The 26,029-nt window shown below is 44.2% G+C and overlaps 1 protein-coding gene across 1 annotated transcript in view; it reads right to left on the minus strand.

The window, feature by feature from the left end:
- Hdac8 (histone deacetylase 8) overlaps nt 1–26,029 on the minus strand; it is a 408,840-nt gene that overhangs the window by 15,805 nt on the left and 367,006 nt on the right. Inside the window, exon 10 of the mRNA XM_032889857.1 lies at nt 6,247–6,352. Within this exon, the coding sequence (XP_032745748.1) occupies nt 6,247–6,352 (106 nt within the window). The remainder of the gene's footprint in view (nt 1–6,246; nt 6,353–26,029) is intronic.

Genomic DNA, 26,029 nt, shown 5'->3' on the forward strand with positions numbered 1-26,029 from the left:
GATTCAGACTGCATTTTTGGGAGCCTATGAAGGGTAGGAATGGATTACAAAGAGTGATGGGGTAAAAACAGGTGAGAGATGGTTAGGAGCCACAGGCAAGGCAGTGGTAGCACGTGGAGGCTAGCTACCAGGCCTGGATTCAAATCTGGAGTTTACTACTTGGTGTTATGTGACCATACGTAGGAGCCTGTGGTCACCAGTCTCCTACCATGTAAGGACACACATGAGATAGTTTATGTGAAATCCCAAACACAATGAGTGTGGGGTACTTGCAGTTAGTTTTTAACCTCCTGGTTTTCGGTAGAAAGTTCCAGTTTTCCTAAGTGATTTGTCAATGGCCTTCATCTCATGGTATATTAAATTTAGGCTTCCAATTCATCATAACTTTGGGGAATAGCCCTCAAATGTTTTTTTGTAATTTGTAAAAATTTTAGCATGCCATTTTTAACTCCTTTTGCAACACTAACCACAATAGACCTTTCTGTTCCTTACACTCTTTAGTGAAGCAAAGATCTGATCAGTGGGAAGGTGCAAGCAGGTGGCCAGCTTCAGGAATTTGCTGGGGGGTTGGGGGGAGGGATACGGAGAGGGCAGAGAACAGGAAGGGGAGATAAGGGAGAGACGTCACTGAGATCTTTACTTAAAGCCAAGCAAACTAGTTCAGGATTTCCACCACAATCTTGCTCCAAAGTCCTTCCAAGAAACCGGAAAGCAAATGGTTGGTTTGTCCTTGGGATCAACCCTTCTTCCTAACCCCTTTTCATGCTTCTGAGACAGTAGGAGGGAGTGTGTGTGTAGGGGTAAGCCTTAATTCTATGGGGCAGTATCTCTTCAGGCAGAACTGCTTTGAGTTTAGGGCTCCAGCAGCCCTTGAAGTCTGAGCCCTACGGCCAACCCATAGAATGATACTGCCTTTAGACTCCAGGCTGCAATTGGGGGTGGTGGTGGTGGTGATGCTTCTTTCCCCATCCCCCATACAATAGTTCTCTCAAGAATATTAGCAGCAGATGTGCAAAGGGTCTCAGTATGGGGCTGTGGAACTGTAAACAGCAGGCTGGAGCTGGTGGCCATAGCACACTGGAGGTGGCAGGAGCTGTGTCCCCCTTGTTCCCCTGTCCTCTTAGCTCAGAACGGAGTTCAAAGCTCCCGATTTCAGCTGGGTGGGAGCTGAGGGAGCACTAAAAGGCATAGCTGGGGGTGGGGTGGGAGCAGAACTTTAAGAGTTGCTCATGGACATTTTCCTCTTGTTTCCAGAGATTGCAGGATTTCAGGTGCTTTGGATCAGCCACACGGAAGGAGCGGAGTGTGCAGTGTGGGGTAAGATGGGCTTACTGGGGGCGGGGCTGTTGGATAAAGCACTAGAAAGGGTGAGTCGATTTGACAGGCAATGCTTGCTTCCAAGGAGAGGCGGGGAACCATAAAGGCCACAGAGTCTGCAAAGTTCCCACTGAGACAGCTGGGTTCAAATGTCTGCACTACCTCTCAGGGAACACTGGGACTCACACTGGACGTGGTTAGTAAGTACTTGCTGAATGAAGGAAGAGGACCTTGGTTAAGTCACTTATTCTCCCAAGTCTTAGTTTCTTTGTCTAGAGGAGACATAGTGACTACCCCTATTTCACCCATGCTTTCTCTCCCCATGATAACATCAGTTTGTTGGTCCTCCTTAGCCTGCCCCAGACAGGCTGTTACACTGTCAGCTTTCTTCAGCAAGGACAAGAAAGGCAGGTGTACCCCCAAGGGCCTCCTTCTTCCCTCTTGCACCCTCTTCCTCTCCCCTTCTTTCTCCTTTTCTCTCGATCCATGGACTTCTTCCTGTATCCCAGGACAAGTTTGGAGTATAGTTCTGGGAACTCTTAAGCATGTGTTGAAATCTCCAGTGTTAATTCCACTGCATAGTCACAACTGCACGGTGCACCCTCCCCTCTTTTCAGAGGGTTAGGTCTGGCTGAACCACGAAGCTCAGAGTCCCAGGTGGCCCCTACTTGCGTTAAATGCCATAGGTACTGCAGAACAGCAAACCTCCTATCTCTACCCCATTTCCCTATGCAGAGCTAGCTGGGCCTCTCTGGGGATTGATCACATCAGCACTGTTCCAAGTCTGGAAGGTTCACTATGAGCTAATTCCTCTGGAGTATGTTAACCAGAGGAAAGGCAAACAACTCCAAGCATGTGGAGATGGGGCGAGGATGACTTCACATTACTAGTCATGAGCTGTGTTCAGTCATGCACTCTGTAACACAGACTTTCTTGGGGGCAATGAAGTATACACATAGGGTAGCTTACTGGGACAAGAAGGACAAATTTGTGACAAGAAAACAGACCTTTTCTGTGTCTAAAGTGAGTAGCTTTAGTTAAGTCTCTGTGGGATTTTTTGTTTTGGTTTTGTTTTCTATCTTGTGTATATCGGCATTTTGCCTGCCTCCATGTATGTCTGTGTGAGGACATTAGATTCTCTGGGACAGGAGTTACAGACAGTTGTGAGCTGCCATGTGTGTGCTGGGAATTGACCACCTCTCCAGCCTGACCCTCTGTTTTTTTTTAAATATGTATTTATTTATTACACATAAGTACACTGCAGCTGTTGTAAGCCACCATGTGGTTGCTGGGATTTGAACTCAGGACTCTTGGAAGAACAGTCAGTGCTCTTAACCTCTGAGCCATCTCGACCCTCTGTTTTAAATTTTGTCCTCTTTTAAAAAGACTGATGGGCAGAAAAGATGTGCTTGGTGCAATTTGTCTTTGCCTTTAGTTGTCCTGTCGCATGTACAATGCATGCATCTCTATAAGACAAATCTTCTGGGGTTCATTTCCAATAGGCTAAAATTTCATTATTTATGTTTCTAAGGGATTTAGTGAGAAAACAGAAACAAACAAACAAACAACAACAAGACCTAAAACAGAAACAAATCCAACAAACCCCAAGGCTGGACAAATTCAACTGGATAAACATACTGGGAATAAACTCCCTTGTATATGGGCTGAGCCCATCTCTCCTCTCCATGCCCCCTACCTTCCCTAAACAACCTGTGACATGCACTCTGCTATAGGTTTTGATGGGATGGGGACACACAGTGAGGAGCAGCCAATGTCACGGAGGTTTTATATACAAGAACAAATAGCAGTCTTGAAGACTGGTTAAGGACATCTTTTAGAATACAGAAAACTCAAAAGCCTTTCCACACTGGCCATTGTCATGGCAACCCACTATCTGATGGCAGCCTGCGTCACTAAGCTGAGGGGCACAGTATCAGTATAGCAGGTTAGCTTGGCCATTTTGAGCAACGTTTGGACTTCTTTCTAGCCTCAATTCTTCTAGGCTGAGCTGAGTTTTCTTTTCAGTTCCGGACTCAGGTGCTCTGTTAATTTGCTCAGCTAGGGACACAAAGACTCTGTAAAAGAGACAGTTAATGGAAAATCCGAGCATTTCTCCTAGTCTATGCTCACTGTCCTTGCCGCCCACCCTCCTGGCTCCTTGTCACCTATTCTTATTGACTCCGCTTCTCTTTGTCTCCATATCAGTTCTTTCTTTCACTCGGCAGTTCCACCCCTCCCAACACAGTGACTCATCAGCCAACCTGAGCTCTCACCAGTGCCTTCTCCTCCTCTCTGTGCTCTCATTGCCATGTATAATGCCTGGAATCTTAAGGTTGGAAGGAATCCTCTCCTCAGGCAGGAGCTCTTTGAGCCAAGTGACCTTCTACTCTTCACCTTCCATCTCTAGTGACAGTCCTCATTCTCTTCTGGGCACCCTATTCCACTTGGGACAGCTCTAATTGTTATACAGTCCTCCTAGTGAATGAAAATCAGTCCTTTTTTGAGTCTACCCCTGTGCCCTATATCCACATAGATCCTGTCCTGCTGCTCTTTGACAGCCTCCCAGAGAAATGAGGCAGGGATCATGTCCTCCCTCCTTCCCTACGCCTAAGTTTTCTCCAGGAAGCCCCAGCTCTTCTCAGCAGACCTCTTGGAGCTTGGGCTCCAGTGCTTTCCCCAGACTGACTGACCTCCTGCAACATGTTCCTATTTGTCTAGAGCCCTCTTGAAGTGAGGTTGATACCGCATTAGCATCTCTGGGGGCCACGTTGACCCCGTGACTCATACTGAACTCCATGTCAACTACCATCACTAATTCTCTTTTAGATGAAATGCTGTTAAGCCACATCTCATTTTGCTTTGCACGGTCTCTTTTGAGATTCCAGTTCCTGGCTCAGATGTTTTTTCCCTCTTGAAATTCATTGTGTTACTATCCGAATAGTGCCTCCAACGGCTAATACACTTCAAAAGTTTGACTTCCATGTCCTTTGGGGTGTACTCTTTGTTTTAACTAACCTTCCACACCACCTTTTACCTTGAGTTACCTCACTTGTTCTCCCCTTAGGTTTCTCTTCTAGTTCATCCCTCTGCATCACTTCCCTCACAGCTTCTCCACTGGTGTTTCATTTCCCCTAGAGCAAATGTCACCACTGTCTGGAGTGACAGGCCTAGGAACGTGTGCAGAGAGGCAAGGGCATCCACGCATGTGCACACATGAGGTATGAGCAGGGTACTGCACAGGTGTGCTTGTGCTGTCTGGCTTTAGTGCTTTGGGCGCCACCAGAATTTCGAGCCCTGGAGGGAAAATGGCAAGGTAGGAGGAGTGATAAGCATGAACCAGTGAAACTGGTTTAGAATCAATCTCAAGAAAAATAGGGACTGTGTTCTGGAGCAGAGAGGAGCAGAGGGCAGCCAGGGGGAAGGGTGCAGGTCTCTAGTGTTTGTCCAGAGTGTAGCACAGCAACAAGGGCCAGCAACAGAGGACTATGGAGGTCTTAAAGATTTGAAAAGGGAGGAAGACTTGTTACAAAGTCAGGACTTGTAGAGTGGGAAACCATTGGGAGCTCAGAGGATCAAGTTTCAGACATTTGAAACTAGGGGCAGAAGAAGCTTTGGGTTACAGGACCTTACAAGGGGCAATGAGCTGTGAGTGTAACTGTGGCTTATTAGCATAGAAAATCTTCTCCTGTCAAAGGAGCCTGAGGGCTTTGCTGTTGTCCCTGAACTCACTCTGCTATTGAATTTTAGGGGAAGACCCTCAGAACACTACATGTTCCCTTAGATGAACCTCAGCTTTGAGCAGGCCTCTTTTCATACAGGATTACACTCCAGGGAAGGAGTCAAAAGTGGGCACTGGCACCGGCTGTGTCATTTTATGAATAAACAAGAGAATTTCACTCTTTGGGGCAGGCAATATGATATCTTTGGCCTCACCTCTGCAAATAGGATCCAAACACACACACACACACACACACACACACACACACACACACACACACACATTAACACACACACACCCCAGGACACACACACACATTAACACACACACCCCAGGATACACACACAGTAACATACACACACACACCCCAGGACACACACACACACACACACACACACACACACACACACACACACACACACACACACACACACACACCCAGGAAAATGATTACTTTAAACACTTAAATGATAGATGAAAAGTAAGTCTTTTTTTAAAAAAGGGAAAAAAGCAGCTGAGGGTTTGGGAGGAGGTTCTAATGGAAAGACCCTCCCAAAAATCTAGTGGACTATACAGCCATGACTACCTTTCCTCTGTATTCTGGGGAGGAGGAGAGGGCAGTAGCTGTACTCTTGGGTTCTTAGAGCAAGGCTGGAGCCCCCTGTCTTGTCTATTGCTTACCAGACCTCCGTTGACTTGCAAGGCTCTCTCTTAGACCATGCTGCAAGACTGTCCCGGGGAGGAACACCTTCCATATTCTAACACCTGAGGTCTAAAATCACTTGAACTTCCCTCAATTTAAAAGGCGTTTTTTCATTTTGCTTTGCTTTTTCACAGCATTGGAGATGGAGTGGAAGGCAAATGCTCTACTACTGAGACATATAGCCTAACCCTTAAAGATGGTTTTACTGTTGGCCTTTTCAAAGAAAACGGCTCTCAGAATATTTTATAACTGACTTTTCCTTGGAAGTGCCTTAAGGCTGAACCTTTTGTTCTTCTGAAGGTGACATTAGCCAGCCAAGTGACAATCTCAACCAGAGTGGCTTGTGTAGAATTCTGGCTACGAGATGTCAGGCCAAAAAGAGGCTTCCTTTCCAAGTCAGTGGAATGATTAGCTGCCAAAAGACAAATGGTATTTGAGGAGGCCCCCAGCGGCAGGCCACCACACACTGGGTGGAATAAGGAGGGCAGGACTGGAGGGTGGTGCTCACCTTTGATGTAGTTGAGGATTTGCTGGATTCGGCGGGGCTCATTGCGGTCTGGCCGGCAGCTTGGCGTGATTTCCAGCACATAATCAGGACCATATGCTGTGAAAAACTGTAAGGAAAAGGGAAAGGCCAAAAAACAAACAAAACCACATAAAACCTCCAAACCAAACCACATACAAACAGGGCAATCAAAAGAAGTTCACCATTCCTGACACGGCTAGGGCAGCCTCAAAGGGCAGAGTGGCATGATGTGGCAGGAAGCTCTGCCTTGGTGGAGCTATGCACACTTGTTCAGCCCTTCAATGACAGCCACTGTGAAATTTGGGAGCTTGCTGTCAAGGGTCCCTCTGCTTGGGCCATAGCCCCTTCCTGCTCCTCGTGCTCTAGCACGCTAGCCCACTGTGCTCTCTCTACACCTTGGTCTTCCTTAGAACACATTGCTTTCCCACACCCCCAATCCATGCTGCTTGTGAGGAAAACCTCCGTATCTCTCAGGCACAGCTCAGATGTCACCTCCTTCACAAAGCTGTCCTTAGTTCTCTGCCAACCTCCACAGCACTGTGCTGGTGCCTCTCTTACAGCCACCATTCAGATAGAGTGCTTGCTTGCAAGTCACATGCAGGTCATAGTGCCAGTTGCATGGAGGCTGTAAGGATTCATTAGCGACTCTTGAGGGTCCTCTCGGTGTGCATAAGCACTGGAGAGACACTTTTCAACAGTGTCTACCCTCTCCGCTCCCCTCTGGACAGGAGCTCTCTGAAGGCTGGCAGTCCCTGCGCTTTATTTATCTCTTGGCCTCACAGTTGATTATTAGCTTTGTTGCCTTGGATTCCCTGCTCCAGGAATGGCAAGTAAATCTATTAAGACTACTTCAGTTTTTCTTTCTCTATAGTAAAGTTTCTGTTTTTAAATTCGAGGAATCAAAATAAAGGCTTGTGGATTCTATTTCTAGTTCACTAGATGACTCCTCGTGACCTTTTCTAAGTCATGATATCTAATTTAGCTTTTGTTAGGGCCCACTTGGGGAAAAGATTCAGTGACAAAGGGATCATTCAAATGGCATCAGCCTTTGAATGAGAAATATGCAAAGCTACAATTTCTGTTTAGTTTTTTTTTTTTTTAACAGAAATAGTATTTGTGTGCGCTCTCTGGAGAGAGAGCATATGGTCTTTAACTCGGTGTATTTCAATAGTGACATTGTTAGGTAGTAAGTAAACCAGGGAATCCAAATTTCCCCCAAAACAAAATAAAACAAAACCTCAAACACTATTGCTTGTATGAAAACAGGGATCTTGCTATACAGTGACTGATGCCACTCAAAAAACCCTAAGTTATTGCCACTGTCACTTACAGTATCCTTGTTAGGAGTCTGGATGTACATCTGGTACCATGGACGATGTTGTAGAACAATTTCTAGAGATTTTAACAGTGTCTTTATGGAATCTCTGAGATTAATTTCATGGGGAGATAGCTTTTGTGTACCATAAATCCTACACATTTAATTTTCCAAGGCCGTGCCAGTGTTCCTCATGCCATGTCTGTGAACTGACCTAGAAACGGAGGGGTACTTAGTCATTGCCAGACATATCATTTGGTGATTCCTGGCACTCCAGATTTTGGAGATGGAAGCTACCTTGAGTACAGATTATCTTTACCAAATCCCTATATGAAGCAGAAAAGCAGGGTTACCTGGGGTGGGGAATGCTTCTAGAAAATACCCCTCCCCATCATGGCTGAAGAAACTTGAGAAGCATTTATTTTTAGTTGAGGAGGGCCCTTCAGTTCAAGTTGTAGAAGAGAAGGCTTCAAACAGGTGTGGCGGCCTCTTCTCCTGAGATGTGTCAACTGCCATAGTCATCTCATGGTAATGGAAAGACAAGCTTAGAGCCACAGAACAGGCAGCTGCATCAAAGCAGCTCTTTCGGGAGACCCACACCCTTGGCATTAGAGTACTATAAAAATATGAGGCAGGGTGCCTAGCTGAGATATAAAGGGAGTAACTGCTGTCTCCATGTGCAGAGCTGACTCTGTGGGTCCTTGGTCAGCAAGCATGCTAAAAGCAGCATGTCTGGAGCCAAGAGTTTGGAACAGCATGTTCTCACTTGAGCGCCTACTATGCGATTACCTACGCTTTCCTACTTTAGTCCCCTTTGACAAAAAGCATAAGGCTGCAAACCACATGGTCAGTTGGGGCCAGAACTGCCTGCCTTGTGACAGAGCAACTCTACTAGGACTAAGCCTCTTATCCTGGCTTCATTTGCACCTGGCTTTAACTGATTGAGCCACACATTGGGCAAAGTCATCAATGACCTCTGTGGAAGCAGACTAACAGGTAACAGCCAAATCTGGGTTCCCAAGCTTCTCTCCCACCTTTGTCAATCAAATGCTCTTTTTCTCAGGTCCTGGGAGGTGGGACACTCAGATGTTTAAGAAAAGTCCCTGTATTGGAAGCCAGTTACGCATGGCAGCTGGCTGCTCCCAGTCTTGGAGGATTTGCTTGCATGAGGCCAAGTGAACCCATAGGCTGGATTTAAAGCCTCTGTTCCTGTGTTGTAAGCTTGCACTTGTTATACTCACTCTGCTAAAATACAAACTCTGTCATGTTCTCTTTGCATGGCCCATAGAACCAAACTCAAATCATTACAGTTTTCTCTTAAATATACGTTGAATTAATTTGCTAAGGGTTTAGCCAGGTGCCTGGTTAATTGTGTGAAGTCATTCAGGGTCACCTTAGCACAAACAGCTTTCCTGGGCTTTGGAGGCAGAGTGGAAAGAGCACGGGTGTTGGGTTCAGGAATTTGGCGCCTGGATTTAGCTGTGCGCCTGGGGTAAGCTTGTTAATCTCTGTTTCACCATTTCTACCCCAGGGATGATAAATGCTGATCTGGTTGGGCTGTGAGGAGATAGTATCTATCAAATGAGCTAACCTGGAGCCTGGGCCATGGCAGGATTCTGATAAATGTGAATTCTTCTTTCCTGGGGGGCCAGAGGCCCTTGCTTAACCTTGTCCCCTCTATTCTCTGAGGAATGCTAGGTGAGTGCTCAGGGCTGAGATGTAGAAAGAAGAGCCTATTCCTTCTTCCAGACCAAGCCTTCTGGTCGCCCCACTTGTTAACATTGGGTTAGCTTAGGGCCCAGCTGAGAAATTGACTTCTCTCATGGTTTCTGGTCCTAGGGTCTTGAGACCTGTTACTGACGGTTGAGGTGGAAACATGATCATGGCTCATGCATGGTACGTAAAGATGTTGAGGTGAAGGGATTTTGCTAGCACTAGAAATAGCCCATGGCCCCACCCTGGAACTGCCCTTCAGCTCCAGGAGAAAAGGAAATGGGCACACTGCAGTCCCATCCAGGCAGGTGGGGCAGGAGATGAAAGGGGCTAGCCGGCCTTCAAGGGAACATACTGGCTTTGATCTCAGCAAAGGAAGAAGGGAGGTGCTAACCCCTCTCCACCCCTTCCCCTTTCTCTGCAGCACTCCTTTTGCTTCCTGGGCTTCAGTTGAAACATTTTTTAGGGGAACATGGTAGTGTGGGGCAGGGCAAATGGAAGGTATGCAGTGGGGCAAAGGGCTGGGGGGTTGAAGGTAATGGCTGCTTTGGGGTAGTCATTGCAGGGTCTGAGTCTTGACCTCACGAGTCAATGAATAAAGGAATGTAAATAGTTTGTCTCCAGTTCAGTTCAGCCCAACTTAATTCTCCATTCTTGCTCAATCCTTTGCAGCTCTTGTGCACACAATGAAAACAGCACACAATTGGATACTTGGTCAAAAAGAGAGCAGGGGAAGCCTTTGAGGTTGTTATTTCTCCATCATCCTGTTTGGTCATGGGAAACCCCAGGCCCAGACCTAAATCAGCATACTTTTCTAATTTTCCCTCAACACTTAGTAACTCCCTACTATGTGCTGGACGAGATTAGTCACTAGAGTACAAAGACAATAAGGTATGCGTGATCGCCGAGATGGCTGAGGAGCAGTGAGGTGAACTACACACTAACGATACAATGGTAAAATAGCAGTGGCTAAAATAAAAGTGGTGACAGCCAATGTTTATTCCACGATTATTGTCATGTACCTAAAGTAGCTAAGCACTTTTATAGATTGAACTTAATTGTCACAACCAACATATATGCCGTGTATCATTGTTTCTATTTTAAGATGGGCATCTGAAGCATAGATTAGGCACAAGCTAAGCTCAGGAACTCTGTTACCCTTGAGATCACCTTTGTAAATTACACTGGAGGAACTGAGTGTGGGGGTCTGGCGAAGTGACAATGGAGGTGAGAAAAGGCTGGCCAATCAGAGCCCAGGCAAAGGCAAGGCGCCTGAAGCAAGAGAACCAAATTAGCTGTAGGTGAGCAGACGGTGGGGGAAAGCAAACACTTGGTGGCAGGCCCCGCCACACCATGCCTTCACCTCAGGCATGCCTTTACCTTTGCCCCCATGAAGGCAGAGCACTGTTTTATTCTCTGCCACGTTGCTGCTTCTCAAAACAATACTTGCACTTCATAGGTGGTAAATAAATACTTGTGGGATAATGAGTTGAAGTTTGGAGGAGATACAGGAAGTGAATGGGCTATCTGTGTATATGAGAGGGCTCACTGACTCCCTCCCACGTGGAGTCTGTTGGAATTTAAGGAATGAATGTGAGTAGGGTCACTAGCTAGGACGCTGGTGCTGCAGCCCTGAGGGTTGCTCCTAGAACTGTGACAAGGACACTTCTGGGAGTGATGGGAAAGGAAAACGTGCAAAGATAGTATCAACAGGATGGGGCAGTAAATTGGATATGGGGAATAAGGGAAAGAGTGACCATGTCTGACCTTGGGGGAGGAACAGTAAGAGGATTCAGCCTGTGGACCCAAAAGAAGGTGTGGGGGTGATTCTAGTGGGGAGTACACAGAGTCAGGATCCTAGTGACAATGTGAGAGAGTAGTGACAATGTGAGGGAGTAGGCCCAGTGTAAGGGGAGGCTGGGCCTCTGACAGCACATGTGTTATAGATTTGGGAATTACCAATGGCAACAATGCTAAGGAAGCAGATAAGATTGGCTTTGTCAGCAGGGTGGAGGGTCTGTGACAGGGGAGAGGAGAGTCATGGGAAGAAATCGTGGAGAGCCGGAACACTTCTGGGCTGGGCAGAGGGAGTGGAAGCAGTACTAGCAGCAAGTTGAAATCTCTCAGAGAGTTTAAAGATTTCACTTTGATTTTATGTGCATGAGTGTTTGCCTGCATGTGTGTCTGTGCACTACATGTGTGCCCAGTACTCTTGGAGGCCAGATGAGGGCACTGGATCCCCTGGTACACTGGAGTTACAGATGGCCATGTGGTTGCTGGAAATTGAACCTGGGTTCTCTGGAAGAGCAGCAAGAGCTCTTAACTGATGAGCCATCTCTCCAGACAGTCATAGAGACTTTAAATGAGATGAGGCCTAAACTGTCTCCTGTACACACAGGAAGGAGGGTGTGGACAAAGACTTGCTCAGAGAAGGGTAAGGATTTAGACAGGAGGAAGTAGAGAGGAGAATTCAGATGACAGTACTTTATTTTAAAGGAGTTTGATCTGGTCCAGGGCTGTGAGGGGGCTTTGAGGAGGATTTAAGATGGAGCATCTTGGGCTGGAGATTAAGACCTCTTCCAGAGGTCCTGAGTTCAATTCCCAGCAACCACATGGTGGCTCACAACCATGGGATCTGATGCCTTTTTCTGGTGCGTCTGAAGATAGCCACAGTGTCCTTATATATAATAAATAAAATAAATCTAAAAAAAAAAAAACCTGCAATGGGACTGGAGAGATGACTCAGCAGTTCAGAGCACTGACTGCTCTTCCAGAGGTCCTGAGTTCAATCCCCAGCAACCACATGGTGGCTCACAACCATCTGTAAAGAGATCCGATGCCCTCTTCTGGTGCGTCTGAAGACAGCTACAGTGTACACATACACATAAAATAAATCTTAAAAAAAGATGAGAGCGTCTTGAGTATATTTACAGGCACCGGGAAAGGAACCTACGACATGGAGGCAAGAACAGCCTGAGAAAGACTGTTTTTGTGGACCATTAGACAAAAGAATCACAGAAGGAAAGTACTTTTTTATGCATCTTTATATTACCCATGGTTCTTAGTACAAGGCCTGGGAAACAGGTGCTCAATTCATATTTGGTGCATGAATAAAATAAAGTGTGATTGAGATTTCACAGTGGTCCACATCTAGTGGGAGAATTAGGATCTTGAAGGATGGGGTGATTGCAGACAGGCAGTGGGGAGTTGTATGTGGTAGGGGTTTGTTAAACAGAATTAAGATGTATGTGGAGACCACCAAGTGCCAGTGAGCTAGCCAGAGCTGGAAAAGGAGAGCCTTGTCTTTAGGTTGAAGAGACAGAACTTTCCATGATAGGCACTGGGGATAGGCTTAAGCACAGAAAGTCTAGTGACTGATGTGGAGGTTAACACAGTAGTATTTAGGGAACAGCAGTGAGGACTTGAACCATACAGTTGTAGGGTGGAATAAACAGGATACCCTAAAGGGAAACACAACAGGATTTGGAAGTTTGTTGTTGGCTGTGGAAGAAGGGAGTTTGTGGATTTTTGAATCAGGATGAATGGGAAGATCTCAGTGCTGCCAATAGGAACTGAGGTAAATTAGGTGGTATGAGACTGACCAATGGAAGATGGGCTTGCTTTCAGTTGGATTTGACATGACAATAGGGCATCTGGTTCATGACGTATGGCAGGTGACTAGAGATGTGACAGCAGTGTATGTGAGTGAAGTCATGACAGAGGACCAAGATACACCGTTCAAAGAAGGGTGCTATTTAGAAGGGTATTTGGGGGATAAGAATTGCAGTGAACAATAGGGCAAAAAAGCCGGCAGAGAGAGGGGACAGTGAATTGAAGCCCCTTGTCATCTCAGCTGAGAAGTAGTAAAAAAGATGCTTAAAGGGCTTCTTATGCTGCCAACTCATCCCTGGGGCCAGAGCTGCCTCCCCTCTCCCAGCCAGCTGGGGATATAATGGCACTGCTTCTGTCCAGCTCTCTTCTTGGAATACTTTGAGTGACTCTCAAACTTCTCATTGTTAACTCAAATTCTTCCTTTTTCTAAAAATTACATTTAATTCCATCAGGACAAGTCCAAGGTTAGTGCCAATCTTTCCTACAGACCCGAGGCTTTTCTCTGTGGCTATTTGGGAACATTGTGTCTCTGACTATAACCTGGACCGTGGCCAGGAAGAGCACTTCTTGTACTGCATCACCTTGTGAGCAGAACTCATCATAACCAGAATAACATAATACCAGCACTTTGAACCCTAACATAGTCTCATATGATGCATCTCAAACTTTCCTGTATCTCCAATTATTCCATCAAAGAACCTAGGTCCAACCATGATGGAAACAAAAAAGCACTCCTTTTCCCAGAAAAACATTACTGTTTACAGGAAATTCGGTTATTACATATGTCATTGATGGTACACTTTAAGGACATAAAATTGCAGTGGTATTATTGGGAGTAAATTTTATTGCCATGGCTTTACAACACAAACAAACAAAAATAATAACTCCATTAGTTGCTGGATTGGACCAGCAGGAAGCACAACATCAAAGGCAATTGCTGGCAGGCAGAGGATGGAAGGTAGGACTATCCATAGCAAGACCCAGAGGTCAGGGTGATATATGCTATTGTAGAGATGCTAGGTGGACGAGAGGGCGGAAGAAAAGGCAGATTGTTAGTTGCTAGAATGAAAACCCGGTTACTGCCTCAAGTCCGAGCACATCCTATCTGCACTCCTCATCTTGTTAGAGAAAGCCAGTATGGATGAACTGCTAAGAGTGAGGCTCATTCCCAAGGGTATAACTATACCAAGGACTGTGTGTTTGAATGAACAAATGAATGAAAGTTGGAATGAATAGATAAGCTATGGAAATAGTTTTAGATTTTTTTCTTATACTGCTGAGGATGGAACCCAGGACCATGCACATGCAAAATATGCCTTCTACCCTGAGCTGAACTCCGGCCTCTATTCTGACGGTTTAAAGTCTTTTTCCTTTTTTATTCTAATTTTTAAAACATTTGGTATTGAAAATGTTTATGTTACCTTTCTTGAACACCAATTATATTTAATCAGAGAATGTGTCCATATTAACAAGTGTTATTTCATTAGCCAATGAACTTAGAAGTGACTTGTGCATATATCTATTGCCTGTTTATGTAAGTAACCTATTTAGTGAGGTTTCTGAACTAGCCAATGTACAGCACTACATATATACATGAACATGCATTCTGTTGGGTGCTAAGTATCATTCTAGACTCCTTAGAAAAGCAGGATGAACAAAACAAAAAAGAATCAGGTATAGTGACAGTTCTCAGGATAAAAACCTAGAGAGCAATATAATAGGAGAGACAGGAATAACTGTAAAAATGTAATAAATGTCGTGGTTTAGTATGTGCAGCACTGGACCAGTTAGGTGGTTTGTCTAATAGTCTAGTGATAATATTATTAGAATCATCACAGCTCTGCACTTGAACCCAGTGGGTTTCAGACCACTGGGTTTTTCAATAAGTCATGAATTAGCTAAAGACAAGGACTTCTGGAGTCACATGTGATGAGCCTTTAACCTCAATTATGCCCCTTACTAGCTGTGTGACCTTAGGAAAATATTTGCTATTATTCTCTTGGCTTTCTTGTTTGTAAAGTGGGGAATATAACAGAATCTAGTTTATAGGGTTGTTGCAACAGTATAAATGAGGTGACTCACAGGAAGTACTTGGAATAGTACCCGTCTTATAGTAAATGCTCAACAAACCTCATTATTTAGTGCTACATAATCTCTTCTTTCATCTTAGGCCTTATCAAGTATACAGAAGAAATAGAACTCTGAATGTAATGGACAGTGAGTAATATCAATTTCTGTACAAATGTCTGTTCTCATCAAAGTGGTGAGTTTAGTTCAGCCTGTCTCTAAGAACTCTGAAGTCAGAAAGAGTGGCCGAGAGATCAAGAGAAGGATCAAGTGGAAATGACTAAGAAAAATGGACAGGAGGGATGCAAAGGAAGTGGTGGGAGGAAAGGGGGAGAAAGTAACAGAGAGTGAGTTAATTCATGTGAAGCATGGACAGTGCTTAGCCTATAGTAAATGCTCAGGACCTCAGAGGAGGAGGCAGGAAAGACAAAGGTTTCCACCTCTCTAGGGTTTTCCCTGAAAGCCAACATTTTCCTCCAGGGTGTAGTTTTCGGGGAAGAGTCCTGGCCAAGACCAATACCTTTCCCACATCACTATGGATACTCAAGTTTCCACTATTAGAGAGAATTCCTCCTTCCTAAATACATGCCAGGCCAACTCTGGTGATACCATATGTCTCTGTTGATCAAATGAATGTTTTGGAAACAAGCCTACACATGATGATTTTTTTTTTACATTCAGCTTTCCTTTGGCCAAGGATGGGGATAAGATGGGATTACACAGGGCTATTGTTTTATCTGGCTTGTTTGCTGGACAAGTATTAAGATGACTTTGGAAACGTATTCTGCTAGAGGAGAAGTAACTATTACCTTGGCGTATCCTTATACTATGCCAAGCAACTGCCCTTTCTAGATCCCTAAGCTATCTGACATGCTGTCCTCACTGCCTTGATCCCTTCATTTCTCAGACACTTCATCACATTGCAGTTTTGCTTCCTCCCCGTACCCTAAGAAGCTTCAGTTTAGTGAGAGCTCTCATGGCCTTGGTAGTAGCTGCTGGGGACACTATGTTAAGGATGTTTCTGAAGCTGAGTCTAGACTCAGTGAGAAAATGTGCCATACTCAATTTTCAATGTATGAAGGGTACTGGGTGGTGGGAGGGTGGAGCTTAAGTCCACTGCTTTCTAGCTTTATTGCTATTACTGGATCAGGAGACTAAAAGTTAGCCAGGTTTGGAAGGAAAAGCTTGTAATCTCAGGATGCTGAGGCAAGAGGACTGCAAGTTCAGGATTTTCCTGAGCTACAGAATGAGTTCCAGGCCAGCCTGGGCAACTTAGTGAGATCGATCTCAAAATCAAGTCTAAAAGGACTTGGGATGTAGTTCGGTGGTAAAGTGCTTTCCTAGCATGAGCACGGGCTCTAAGTCTTGTGCCAGGGGTAGGGTAGGGTACAGGGGGAGATCAAGGACCAATAGTGACCTCCTAATTGTCCAATATATTTTTTTCTCAGTTACCATTCATTATATTTGATTGTCTATCATCACATGCTAACCCCCCCTTTTATATCTTCTCCATCACCATTTACCATTGCTTCCCCAATTCTTCTTAGACCCTCCCACTTCATCTGTGTCTGAAGTACAATTCTTTGTCATTATCTTCAGCCTCTCTTTCTCTCTGCAAGAGCACATTTTCTGTTGCCATTTTGATTAAATCTCTGCAGGGACCCTGCAAGTGTGGACCCCAGTGAAATTTGTCCCCTTCTCTGATTTGCATTTCAAATGATCTGTGGAACATTTCCACCTGGAAAACTTGAATTCTTGGCCCTTAACACTTAATGTGTTCCAAGTAGACCTAATCCCGTTTAGCTCCCTTCATAGAGAATCACACCTTTCCTTGTTCACTCGGTACCATGGGTGAGTCTCACCATACAGTAAGTAAATATCGGAATTTATGACCATGGCCAGGTTAGTGTCCTTGTGCTTTGTTTGCAGGCAGTAGGTTTTGTACTTTCAGAAGATACCCCTCACTGCACTCTTCCCATTGTTTGATGAGCAATGACTCCCCTCCCGCCCCCCCCCCCGCAAACCAAGGAAAATAAATGTCTTCTACCTATGTGCAAAGAGATAGAATGAGGCCTGGGGCACTCCGAGGACTGTCATTCTCTCTTGAAGTACTTTGTAAAGTCTGAAAACACTGAATGCTTATCTCTTGACAGGGTGCAGTGTGCTAGGTACTAGGAGACAATGGTAGGGAATATAGACATGGGCAAGGATACCTACACTAAGGGAATGGCAGAGCGTACTTGATTGTCTAGGTGGATGGGAATTGGGGGTTGTGAGGGTACAGACTGGACAATAGGTAAGGTTTCAAGAGATGATGGGAAGCAACAGAGCTGTTGTAAAGGATGACAGAGGTCTAAATAGAAGAAAGAGAAGGTATGAAAGGTAGAAGAAATAGAGTAATGATAATGGAGATATAGTCAAACATGTTAATAAACATTAATTCACAGACTCAGGAAGCTACAATAGGAAGATAGTGAGTGGATCATGGATTCAACATCAGCCTAGGCTCCAACATGAGATCCTGTCTCCAAAAAAACTCATTATAGAGGAAGGACAGAGGACTGGGTCAAAATCAGTACCAGTACAGACCTCTGGGTAACTTTCTTCTCCAGATAGCACATTTCCTTTTGTGTTGACTGCTGACAGATTGACTGGTGTGGTAGAGAGGGCAAAGCCATGGATGAACCAGATATTCCATCATCGTGGGATTTCTCACTGACACATCCATCAGATAGATTACTTTAGCACAAACTGAAGCCCAGCACAAACTGGGCTTACACTTTCGAGGACCTATCGATTCATTTGCTTACTGATCCAAATGGTATCCATAATTCCTGAGCATGCCTGTGTGCCAGACATGGCCTGGAATAGATGAACGAGACTAAGTTCCTGTCCTCATGAGTGAGTGCAGACCCAGGTCTGTGAATGATCAACTGCTGTGGTCTAAGAAGTGCTACCACAGGGGTGCTGGCAAAGGGTTCCTGTAGGCCATAGGGAAGATGAAGCCAAATAAAGTCATGCACATGGAGCTAGCCTCTAACTTTATTTTCCCACCAGCTTTGAGTTTTTTGTCAGAAATTCAGATCTGCCCATGTCATTCCTCTTGCTCATGAACTACTGTAGGCTTCCCTACTTTCTCAAGGCCAAGTCCAATGCAAAAGCAAGAAACACAAAGACTTTTAGTCTGTTCGAGCCAACGAACCTTCCAAGCCTTATCTTGTATCAAGGCTAGTCGGAGGCCCTTTCTCTGTGGACCCATTGAGCTGCAGCGTCTCTCCCACTCTTTTATCTGGTGAACACTGGTGTCTCCCCTGAGCCCTTGCTGAAGGTTGGCACTCTGCTACATGGTTCCAGGTCGCAAGATAGAGCAAGTTCCTCCCATAACCCCACAGTCCATTGGACAGTGTTCCATACTTATCACATTGAGTGGAACAGTTGTTTATGTGTATCTTTCCTTGACTGGACAGCGTCATCCCAACAGTGGGGGCTGGGCCATATCTTTTTTTTCATTCTCATTTCTGACATCTGTATCAGCCTGGCCAGTAGGTACTCTGTACAGTTTTGATGGGTGAATGAATGACTCTGACATGTGGCCAGTTGGGCCTGGTTGTTGTCAACAGCTGGCATTACTTAACATGAGAGCTGCATAAAAAATGAAAGGGCAGCCAGCGTAGCTGAAAAGCAGGCAGCTCTGGTGACATCATGACAAAAACAAAACAAAACCGGAGAAGGCTGGGACAAATGCTCCCACTCAGGCTGTAACAAGCGACTCTCACTTCTGAGCAGCCCTTTTTGTCTGCTTGCCCATTCACTTTCGAAAACCCAGTCATGGAAATGACTCTAATTATTCACGGTCAGTGGCATGTCCAGGAAACAGTCGGTTTACAAGCAATTAAAATCCACTAAAATAGATTTACACAGGTTGAACTTGATCGTGCTGCTGAGAAGGGAGTGAGTGGCTCATGTCTTGGAGGGGGATTTGCTTGCCGAGGCCGCTCTTCATCATTCTTTGTCTCCTTGCTACATTGCTTAGTGACAAACATGGCAAACATCCGGAGGTACCATTTAAGAAACGCTCCCTGTGAAGAGTGTGCAGAATCCGGTCTACAGATGTTGCCTTCATGTGGCTGGCTGTCCTGTAAAGGAGTCAGTACAGCCATGGCCCACCCACTGCTTGGTATCGAGGGAGCTACTCGGTATCACTTAATCCTTCAAGGGTTAGCTTCTTCACTGATAAAATGGGGACAAGAACCTCTACCCTGTCATCCTTCAAGAGTTATTTCTGAGGATCAAAGGAAGAGACCTAGAGAAAAGCTCAGTGAAGGACTTTGGCTCCTAGGACAGAAGCCTCTAACACAGGTCTGGCTGTCCGGCCCCTTCAAGGTTCTGTAGCATTGCTCATCCACTGATTAGCAAAGGTACATTTAGTTTTGTCCCCTAGGTTTATTTAAGAGTCTACACAAGGATGATTCATCACCTTGCCACACTCAAACCAACAGGGTTTTAACTCAAATGAAGATGACAGTTAGCAGCTAAACAAATACAGCATTTGGTCAACAGAGATGGGCAGCCAAAGCCTAGCTCAGAGTCCAGGGGCTGCAGAGATTTTGTTCCTTTGTTTTCCACAGCAGGCAAAGCTTTCTTGGGTTTGACTCTAAGGGGGAAAAGTCCTTCAGCTGCTTCAAGAAGCTGGCCTAGCACAGAGCTAAGCCATTCTGCAAGACAGTATGATGTCACACAATTTAGGGTCATCACAATGAAATGGGATCTTTTAGATCAGCTTTTTGGAGTTAAGTTTCCTGAAAAAAGGACAACAGACAGCCATAAAAGTAAGGTGTGTGGTGGGGAACAAAGGTCACAGAGAAACAGTCAACAGGAGAGATGGGTCTACCTTGAAATCTGACTTTCAACTATTAAGGCCATGAGATGTATTAATGACCACTTTTTTTATGCTACAACTACAGAAGGATGCTGGGTTCCTCCATGATTTGTCCCTCCTTCCTGCCTTTTGGTTTGCCATTGCCTTTGCAAAGAATTTTCAGACCTCTCTTCTCAACCTAAACCATCCCCACTCATTCTTAAAGGCTTAACTCAAATGTAACCTCTTTGAAGTCTTCACTAAGTCTCCAAAGGCAGAATTCCTTCTTCAACCTTTGGGGCCCCCACGAGGGCTTCTGCAGCCCTCAGGTTCTCTCTGCCTTACTGTTTTCTGGCATTTCTTCCCCAGTGGGCCAGGAGTGCTGCTCTTATGTGCCAGAACCATAGATGTTCTCTTAGCACAGAGCAGGACAGAGATGGGCCTGAACTTACTCACTGGGATTTCATGCGACCCAGGGGGATGTCCCATTAGGCTTCTGGCTATATTATCCTTGCTTCAACACTGGATGTATCTGATTAGTAACTACCTCAGTGCCAGCAAGCAGTGAAATGTCTTCTGCCAGAGTGACTAGGCAGTATGTGAGCAGGTTCAGCCTTGGATAGCTTCCTGGTGCAGGCCTCAACTTAGTTTTCTAAGTTAACGAATGTGGGATTGATGGCACTGCTTCCCAGTCCAACCCTCAGCGCAACTCTCCTGTGCTAGCTTCTTAGGAGTTGAGTTTGAAAATTGAAAATCTTATCTGTTACCACAGAGAAATGCTTTGTGGGCGGAGTCTCACTGGGCTGTGGCTTCTAAAGCTCTGGTTCATCACCTTCAACTTTGGATTCTTCATCTGGCCCTGCTAATGATGAACTCAATGGCTTCCGACTTATTGGTTCATTTCACATTCCAAAATGGGAAGAATATGAAATTGTGGCATGGGATGAGTCAAAAACTTGACTTTCAACCCTGTGGATAAGGGAAACACCAGTTGATGATGGTGGAATCTGTAGGCTTTTGCTATTCTGGCCATTTCTGTCTGTGTGACTCACTATGCCTCAAGCCCAGATGTACAGTCTCTGGGGAGGAAGAGCAGACCAGCACCTCTGACCTAGGCTACCCAAGGTGGGCACACATGGCAGGCAACCAGACTCAAAGTACAGAAAGATGCTTAGCTGTGGGCTGGCCAATAGCTGGTTCCTGCTTCCCATGAGACTACAAACTACAAGTTTTGAAAGCTGTGCCTCCCAGAGCAGTTTAATATCGAAATTAAATAAAACTCATGACAGAGTCAATCTGACACATATTTAATGATATGCATAATTATTATTGTGCTATAGTGTAATTAGACATAATGGTAAGCAACCCTCAGGGATGAGCGTGATTATGATTTATTTTTATACAGCTAAACCATAGATGTCTGAGGTCAGCCAGTTGGGGGTCGGGACTGAGGTTGGGTGCACAGGAGGCATGGTGTTTCTCTGGCACCCTTTTCTCTCCTCAGTCTAGTCCTTATCCCTTATTAGGGAATAGGAGATATATTTGAACAGGAGTGTGGATTCTGAATGGCTGTTTTCTCTGGCCAAGGGGTGGCTGTCCCCTGGGGCTAGAGAATCTGGAATGTTCACAGAGGCTTCAAAATGAATAGTGTCATTTTCCATGAGGTCTGAAATTCTACCAACCAGCCTTGAACCTGAATATTTTGGTCTTGTTTATATTCCAATTTGAACAAATCTATATTAAAATGTTGTTTTTGATGATTGGGTAAAATGTGACAGACACTAATATTAGATGATGATATTATTAATTTGACTGATTATTTTATTGTGATTATACTATGGAAAGGTTGGGATGGGAATGTAGCTTGGTGGTATAGTGCATATTTAGCACTCTTGAGGCCTTGGGTTCAAGTCCTAGCATACCCTAGCCCCTTATCTACTGGAAACACATATTTACTGGCCCCTTTCAGAAACAATGGAGGACAGAATAAAATTTGTGGGTGTTGATAACTTTTGAAGCTGGGAGGAGGTGGGTACATAGTAGTCCACTGTTTTTTCCTCTCCTTTATATATGCTTAAAAGTTTACATAATAAAAAGTAAAAATTATATATCACAGTCTTCTCCGGCATGGATTCACATACTGCTAAAAATTAATGTGGTCATGTTACTACTACCTAGCACATGTAAGGGCTTCTGAGAATGAGAAGCTTTGTGCTTGGGGGAAGACTTGGGTGGGTGGGTGGGTATATGTTGGAACATAGAGGCGCACCCAGAGCTTAGAACCTTGCCTGACATGCTTATGGGAGCATTTTGACTGGTTTCCCAAGCAATTAATTTCCTGAAGAAAGTGAAAGTGACCAGGAGAGAAGGCAGCACAGAATAGGTGTCCCTATCGGTGCTCTTGGCCCCTGTGTTAGCCTATGGGTTTCCCAGATCTTGGGCTGTTTCTGTTTGTTAATGCTGTCTTCCTGAGAGTTCCTAAATATGAAGTAGTGTATATATTTCACTCATTTGTTTACTAAAGAATATGTATTGGGTGTCTTTAGCTTGGCAAGACCAATGGGTGCCCGTGGTGAGCATATACGATAAAGCACTGAGCAAAGTCTTCAGGAACTCCCATTCTAAGGCAGTGGTTCTCATTCTCCCGAACACTGCAACCCTTTAATACCGTTCCTCATGGTGTAGTGACCTTCAACCATAAAATTATTTCGTTGCTACTTCATAACTGTAATTTTGTTACTGTTATGAACAGTAATGTAAATATCTATGTTCTCCAATGGTCTTAGGTGACCCTTGTGAAAGTGTCATTCAACCCCCACAAGGGGATTGTAACCCTCAGGTTGTAAACACTGCTCTGGTGGGAGGAGACATGCAGTAAATTACAAACAGGTGTAGAATATGGCAGACAGTGATAAAGAGGGTACAAGGGACAGGGACTACTGTTGAATTAGTTGTTCAGGACCAAACTTGCATGATACTTGGGCCTTTATGTGCTGTTTCAGATATCACCCTGTTTCCTGTAACTAGGTTTTGGGCCATGTTCTCTGCAGTTTACCAAGCGACCCTGAGCCTTTTAGCGTGCATATACACTTCAACCTCATTCATTCCTGATTTCATTCTGACCTCCTGAGTAATTCACATGGCTCTTTTGAAATCTCCAGCTGCTGCTTCTTCTGCAGAGTGATGACAGGTCCTTCTTCCTTCCTAACTGCATATCATCCCTGGGTCTTCTCATGTTCCATAGCACCTTTGCATACAGTCTCTACTAAAGTGTGGAACATTGTGGATTATGATTCACTACCTGATAGATGGAGCTCTTGAGGGATAGAATGTGTCTTTTTATTTCCGCACATGGCGGAGATCTTGTAAATGTTGATGAATACATGAGTGGATGGATAGACAGACAATGAGTGTGTATCAAAAGACCTACTGCTGTTATTTGTTTTCCTGAATCAGTGACAGAGTTAAGTCCTTTATTCATTCACGTGCACTGAAAGCTCACCAGCCCAAGGCCTTGGAGATAAGACTAACTTCATAGAGTTTATATTTGACTCAACTTTATCCTCACACAATAAGAGGGAGGTACTGGACATAGTCCCATTATACAAAGAAGTGAGGCTTAAAGCTATTAAGTAACTTGTCCAAGGCCACAGAGCTTGCAGCTTGAAAGTTAGACTCTACTCTCTGCTCTGTGGGATTCAAAAGCCATTGTTTTAGATGCAGCATCAGCAAAACAAAAAGCCCTTGAGTTGAATCTTTTCCCTCCGTTCTTTTCTTTGAAATATAATTCACTCTTCACAGCACATGATTTAGTATGTTTAGTAAGTATATTACATGACTGTGCAATTAATATCAATTCTAGATCATTTCATGACTCTAGAAGGAAGCTCCATGACCATTAGGCATTCACTTCCCCTTCCTCCAGCTCCTGGCAACCATGAATCTGCTTTTTGTTTCTATGGATATGCAGATTCTGAACAATTCATATAAATAAATGCCTTTTGTGTACCTTTGGTGTACATTTTAAGGTTTACCTGTATTGTATCACTACTTTATTATGTTTATGACTGTTTATGCTCACAAGAGCCCAAAGAGAAATAGTCTAAATGACAGATAAAATCTATAATACACACACACACACACACACACACACACACACACGTGCGCGTGCCTCTTAATGTCCTCCAGATCCATCCATCTATCCATCCATCCATCCATCCATCCATCCATCCATCCTCCATCCATCCATTCATTCATCCATCCATCGGTTTTATACCTGCAGTTTCAACAAAATGGATTACAAATATTCAGAAAAAACAAATCTGTAGTGAACATATATAGCCTTTTAGTACTACTGTCTATAAAACACTGTATGACAACTATTTGCACAGTGCTTACACTCTGTTAGCTTTGGTAAAAATAAATACTATTTAAAGTATACAGGAGGATGTACAAAAGGCTATATCTAAATATTAAACCATTTTATATAGGTGACTTGAACATCCTTAGATTTTGGCATCTTGAGGGTCTTGGAACCAATCCACTGAGGACACCAAGGGATGTACCTGTATGTGTGCATGCATGTTTAGATATATGTTTTGTTTATCCACATACCAGTTGATGGACATTTTGTGTTATTTTTGCTTTAAGCTGTTATGAATAATGTTGCTATGAAAATCTGTGCATAGTTTTCATGGGAACATTTTGGTTAGATAGCTTAGAGAAGAATTCCTAGGTTATTTGATAAGTTTAACATTTAAGAAGTTGCCAGATAAATTTCTAAAGTGGTAGCAATATTTTAGGCTCCCATTAGGAATCCATGCTGATTTCATTTTTTTTCTACAGGCTTAGGGCCAACAGTTGCTCTATGTGTGTGTGTTCTTGTGTATATATGGGTGTTCCTCAGAGCACTGGGAATTACAACTGTGTATACCACAGCCAGCTATGAGTTTTCTCTCTCTCATGTTTTGAGGTATTAGGGATCAAATGCAGGGGTGTTAAGCAGATGTTCTAAAACGAAGCTACATCCACTGTGTGTTTTTCTGTTATTGTTGCTGTTGTTTATAGCTGGGTTTGGTATCACAGTAATACTTGACTCCGAATGAGTTGGACAGTTGTATTTGTGAGAGTTCCACAGAGAAATGAAAAAAAAATGCATGCATATCTAGTCTGAGGGCAGAAGACTAATGTAGCTGAGTAGTCAGAATAGGAAGGGAGAGGCCAAGGTGTGGAGGCAAGAGAATTCTTCCTTTGAATTTTTCTATTATTCAGGTCCTCAATGGACTGGATGGTGTTCACTTACTCTGCTCAAGGATATCTCCTTTACTCAGCCTACTGACCCAAAAGCTAATCTCTTATAGAGAAAGCTTTCAGATACAACCAGAAATGTTTAACCAAATTCCTGGGCATTTCTGTGGCCTAGTCACATAATCTGAGTCACGTTTTCTGCTTTCCTTTGTGAGTTTACTTAAACTTCAATCAATTTTGATAAAAATATCAAAGAAAATTTTGGTTTTATTAATTAAAATTTTTTTTTCTGGAGCTGTGCAGGGTGGCACATACTTTTAATCCCAGCAGTCGGGAGGAAGAGGCAGACAGATCTCTTGTAGTTTGAGGCCAGCCTGGTCTACAGAGTGAGTTCTCAGACAGGTAGAGCTACATAGGGAGACCCTGTCTTACACTGCTGCCATACCTTTTGTATTTATTCACTTTTATGTATGTGTGTTTTGCCCATATATATGTCTGTCTACCACGTATGTGCCCCACGTCCTTGTAAGACAAACATGCAAGCAAATGAAAGAAAAGTTTCATATTCGCTGGAATTAGCATTATATACAGGTGGTTGTAAGCTGCCGTGTGGGTGCTAGCAATTGAACCTGGTCCTCTAGAAAGCAGTCTGTAGTCTTAACCACTGAGCCATCTCTCCACCCTCCCATTTTATTTATTTTTGATCAAATTTTTATTATTTCTTTTGCATTTTTTGATGCACACCAGCACTTTATTTTCTTTTCTTTTTTTTTATTATTATTATTAACTTGAGTATTTCTTATATACATTTCGAGTGTTATTCCCTTTCCCGGTTTCCGGGCAAACATCCCCCTCCCCCCTCCCCTTCCTTATGGGTGTTCCCCTCCCAACCCTCCCCCCATTGCTGCCCTCTCCCCAACAGTCTAGTTCACTAGGGGTTCAGTCTTAGCAGG

The sequence above is a fragment of the Rattus rattus genome, chromosome X, assembly GCF_011064425.1.
Source record: "Rattus rattus isolate New Zealand chromosome X, Rrattus_CSIRO_v1, whole genome shotgun sequence".
In the NCBI taxonomy this organism is placed as follows: domain Eukaryota; kingdom Metazoa; phylum Chordata; class Mammalia; order Rodentia; family Muridae; genus Rattus; species Rattus rattus.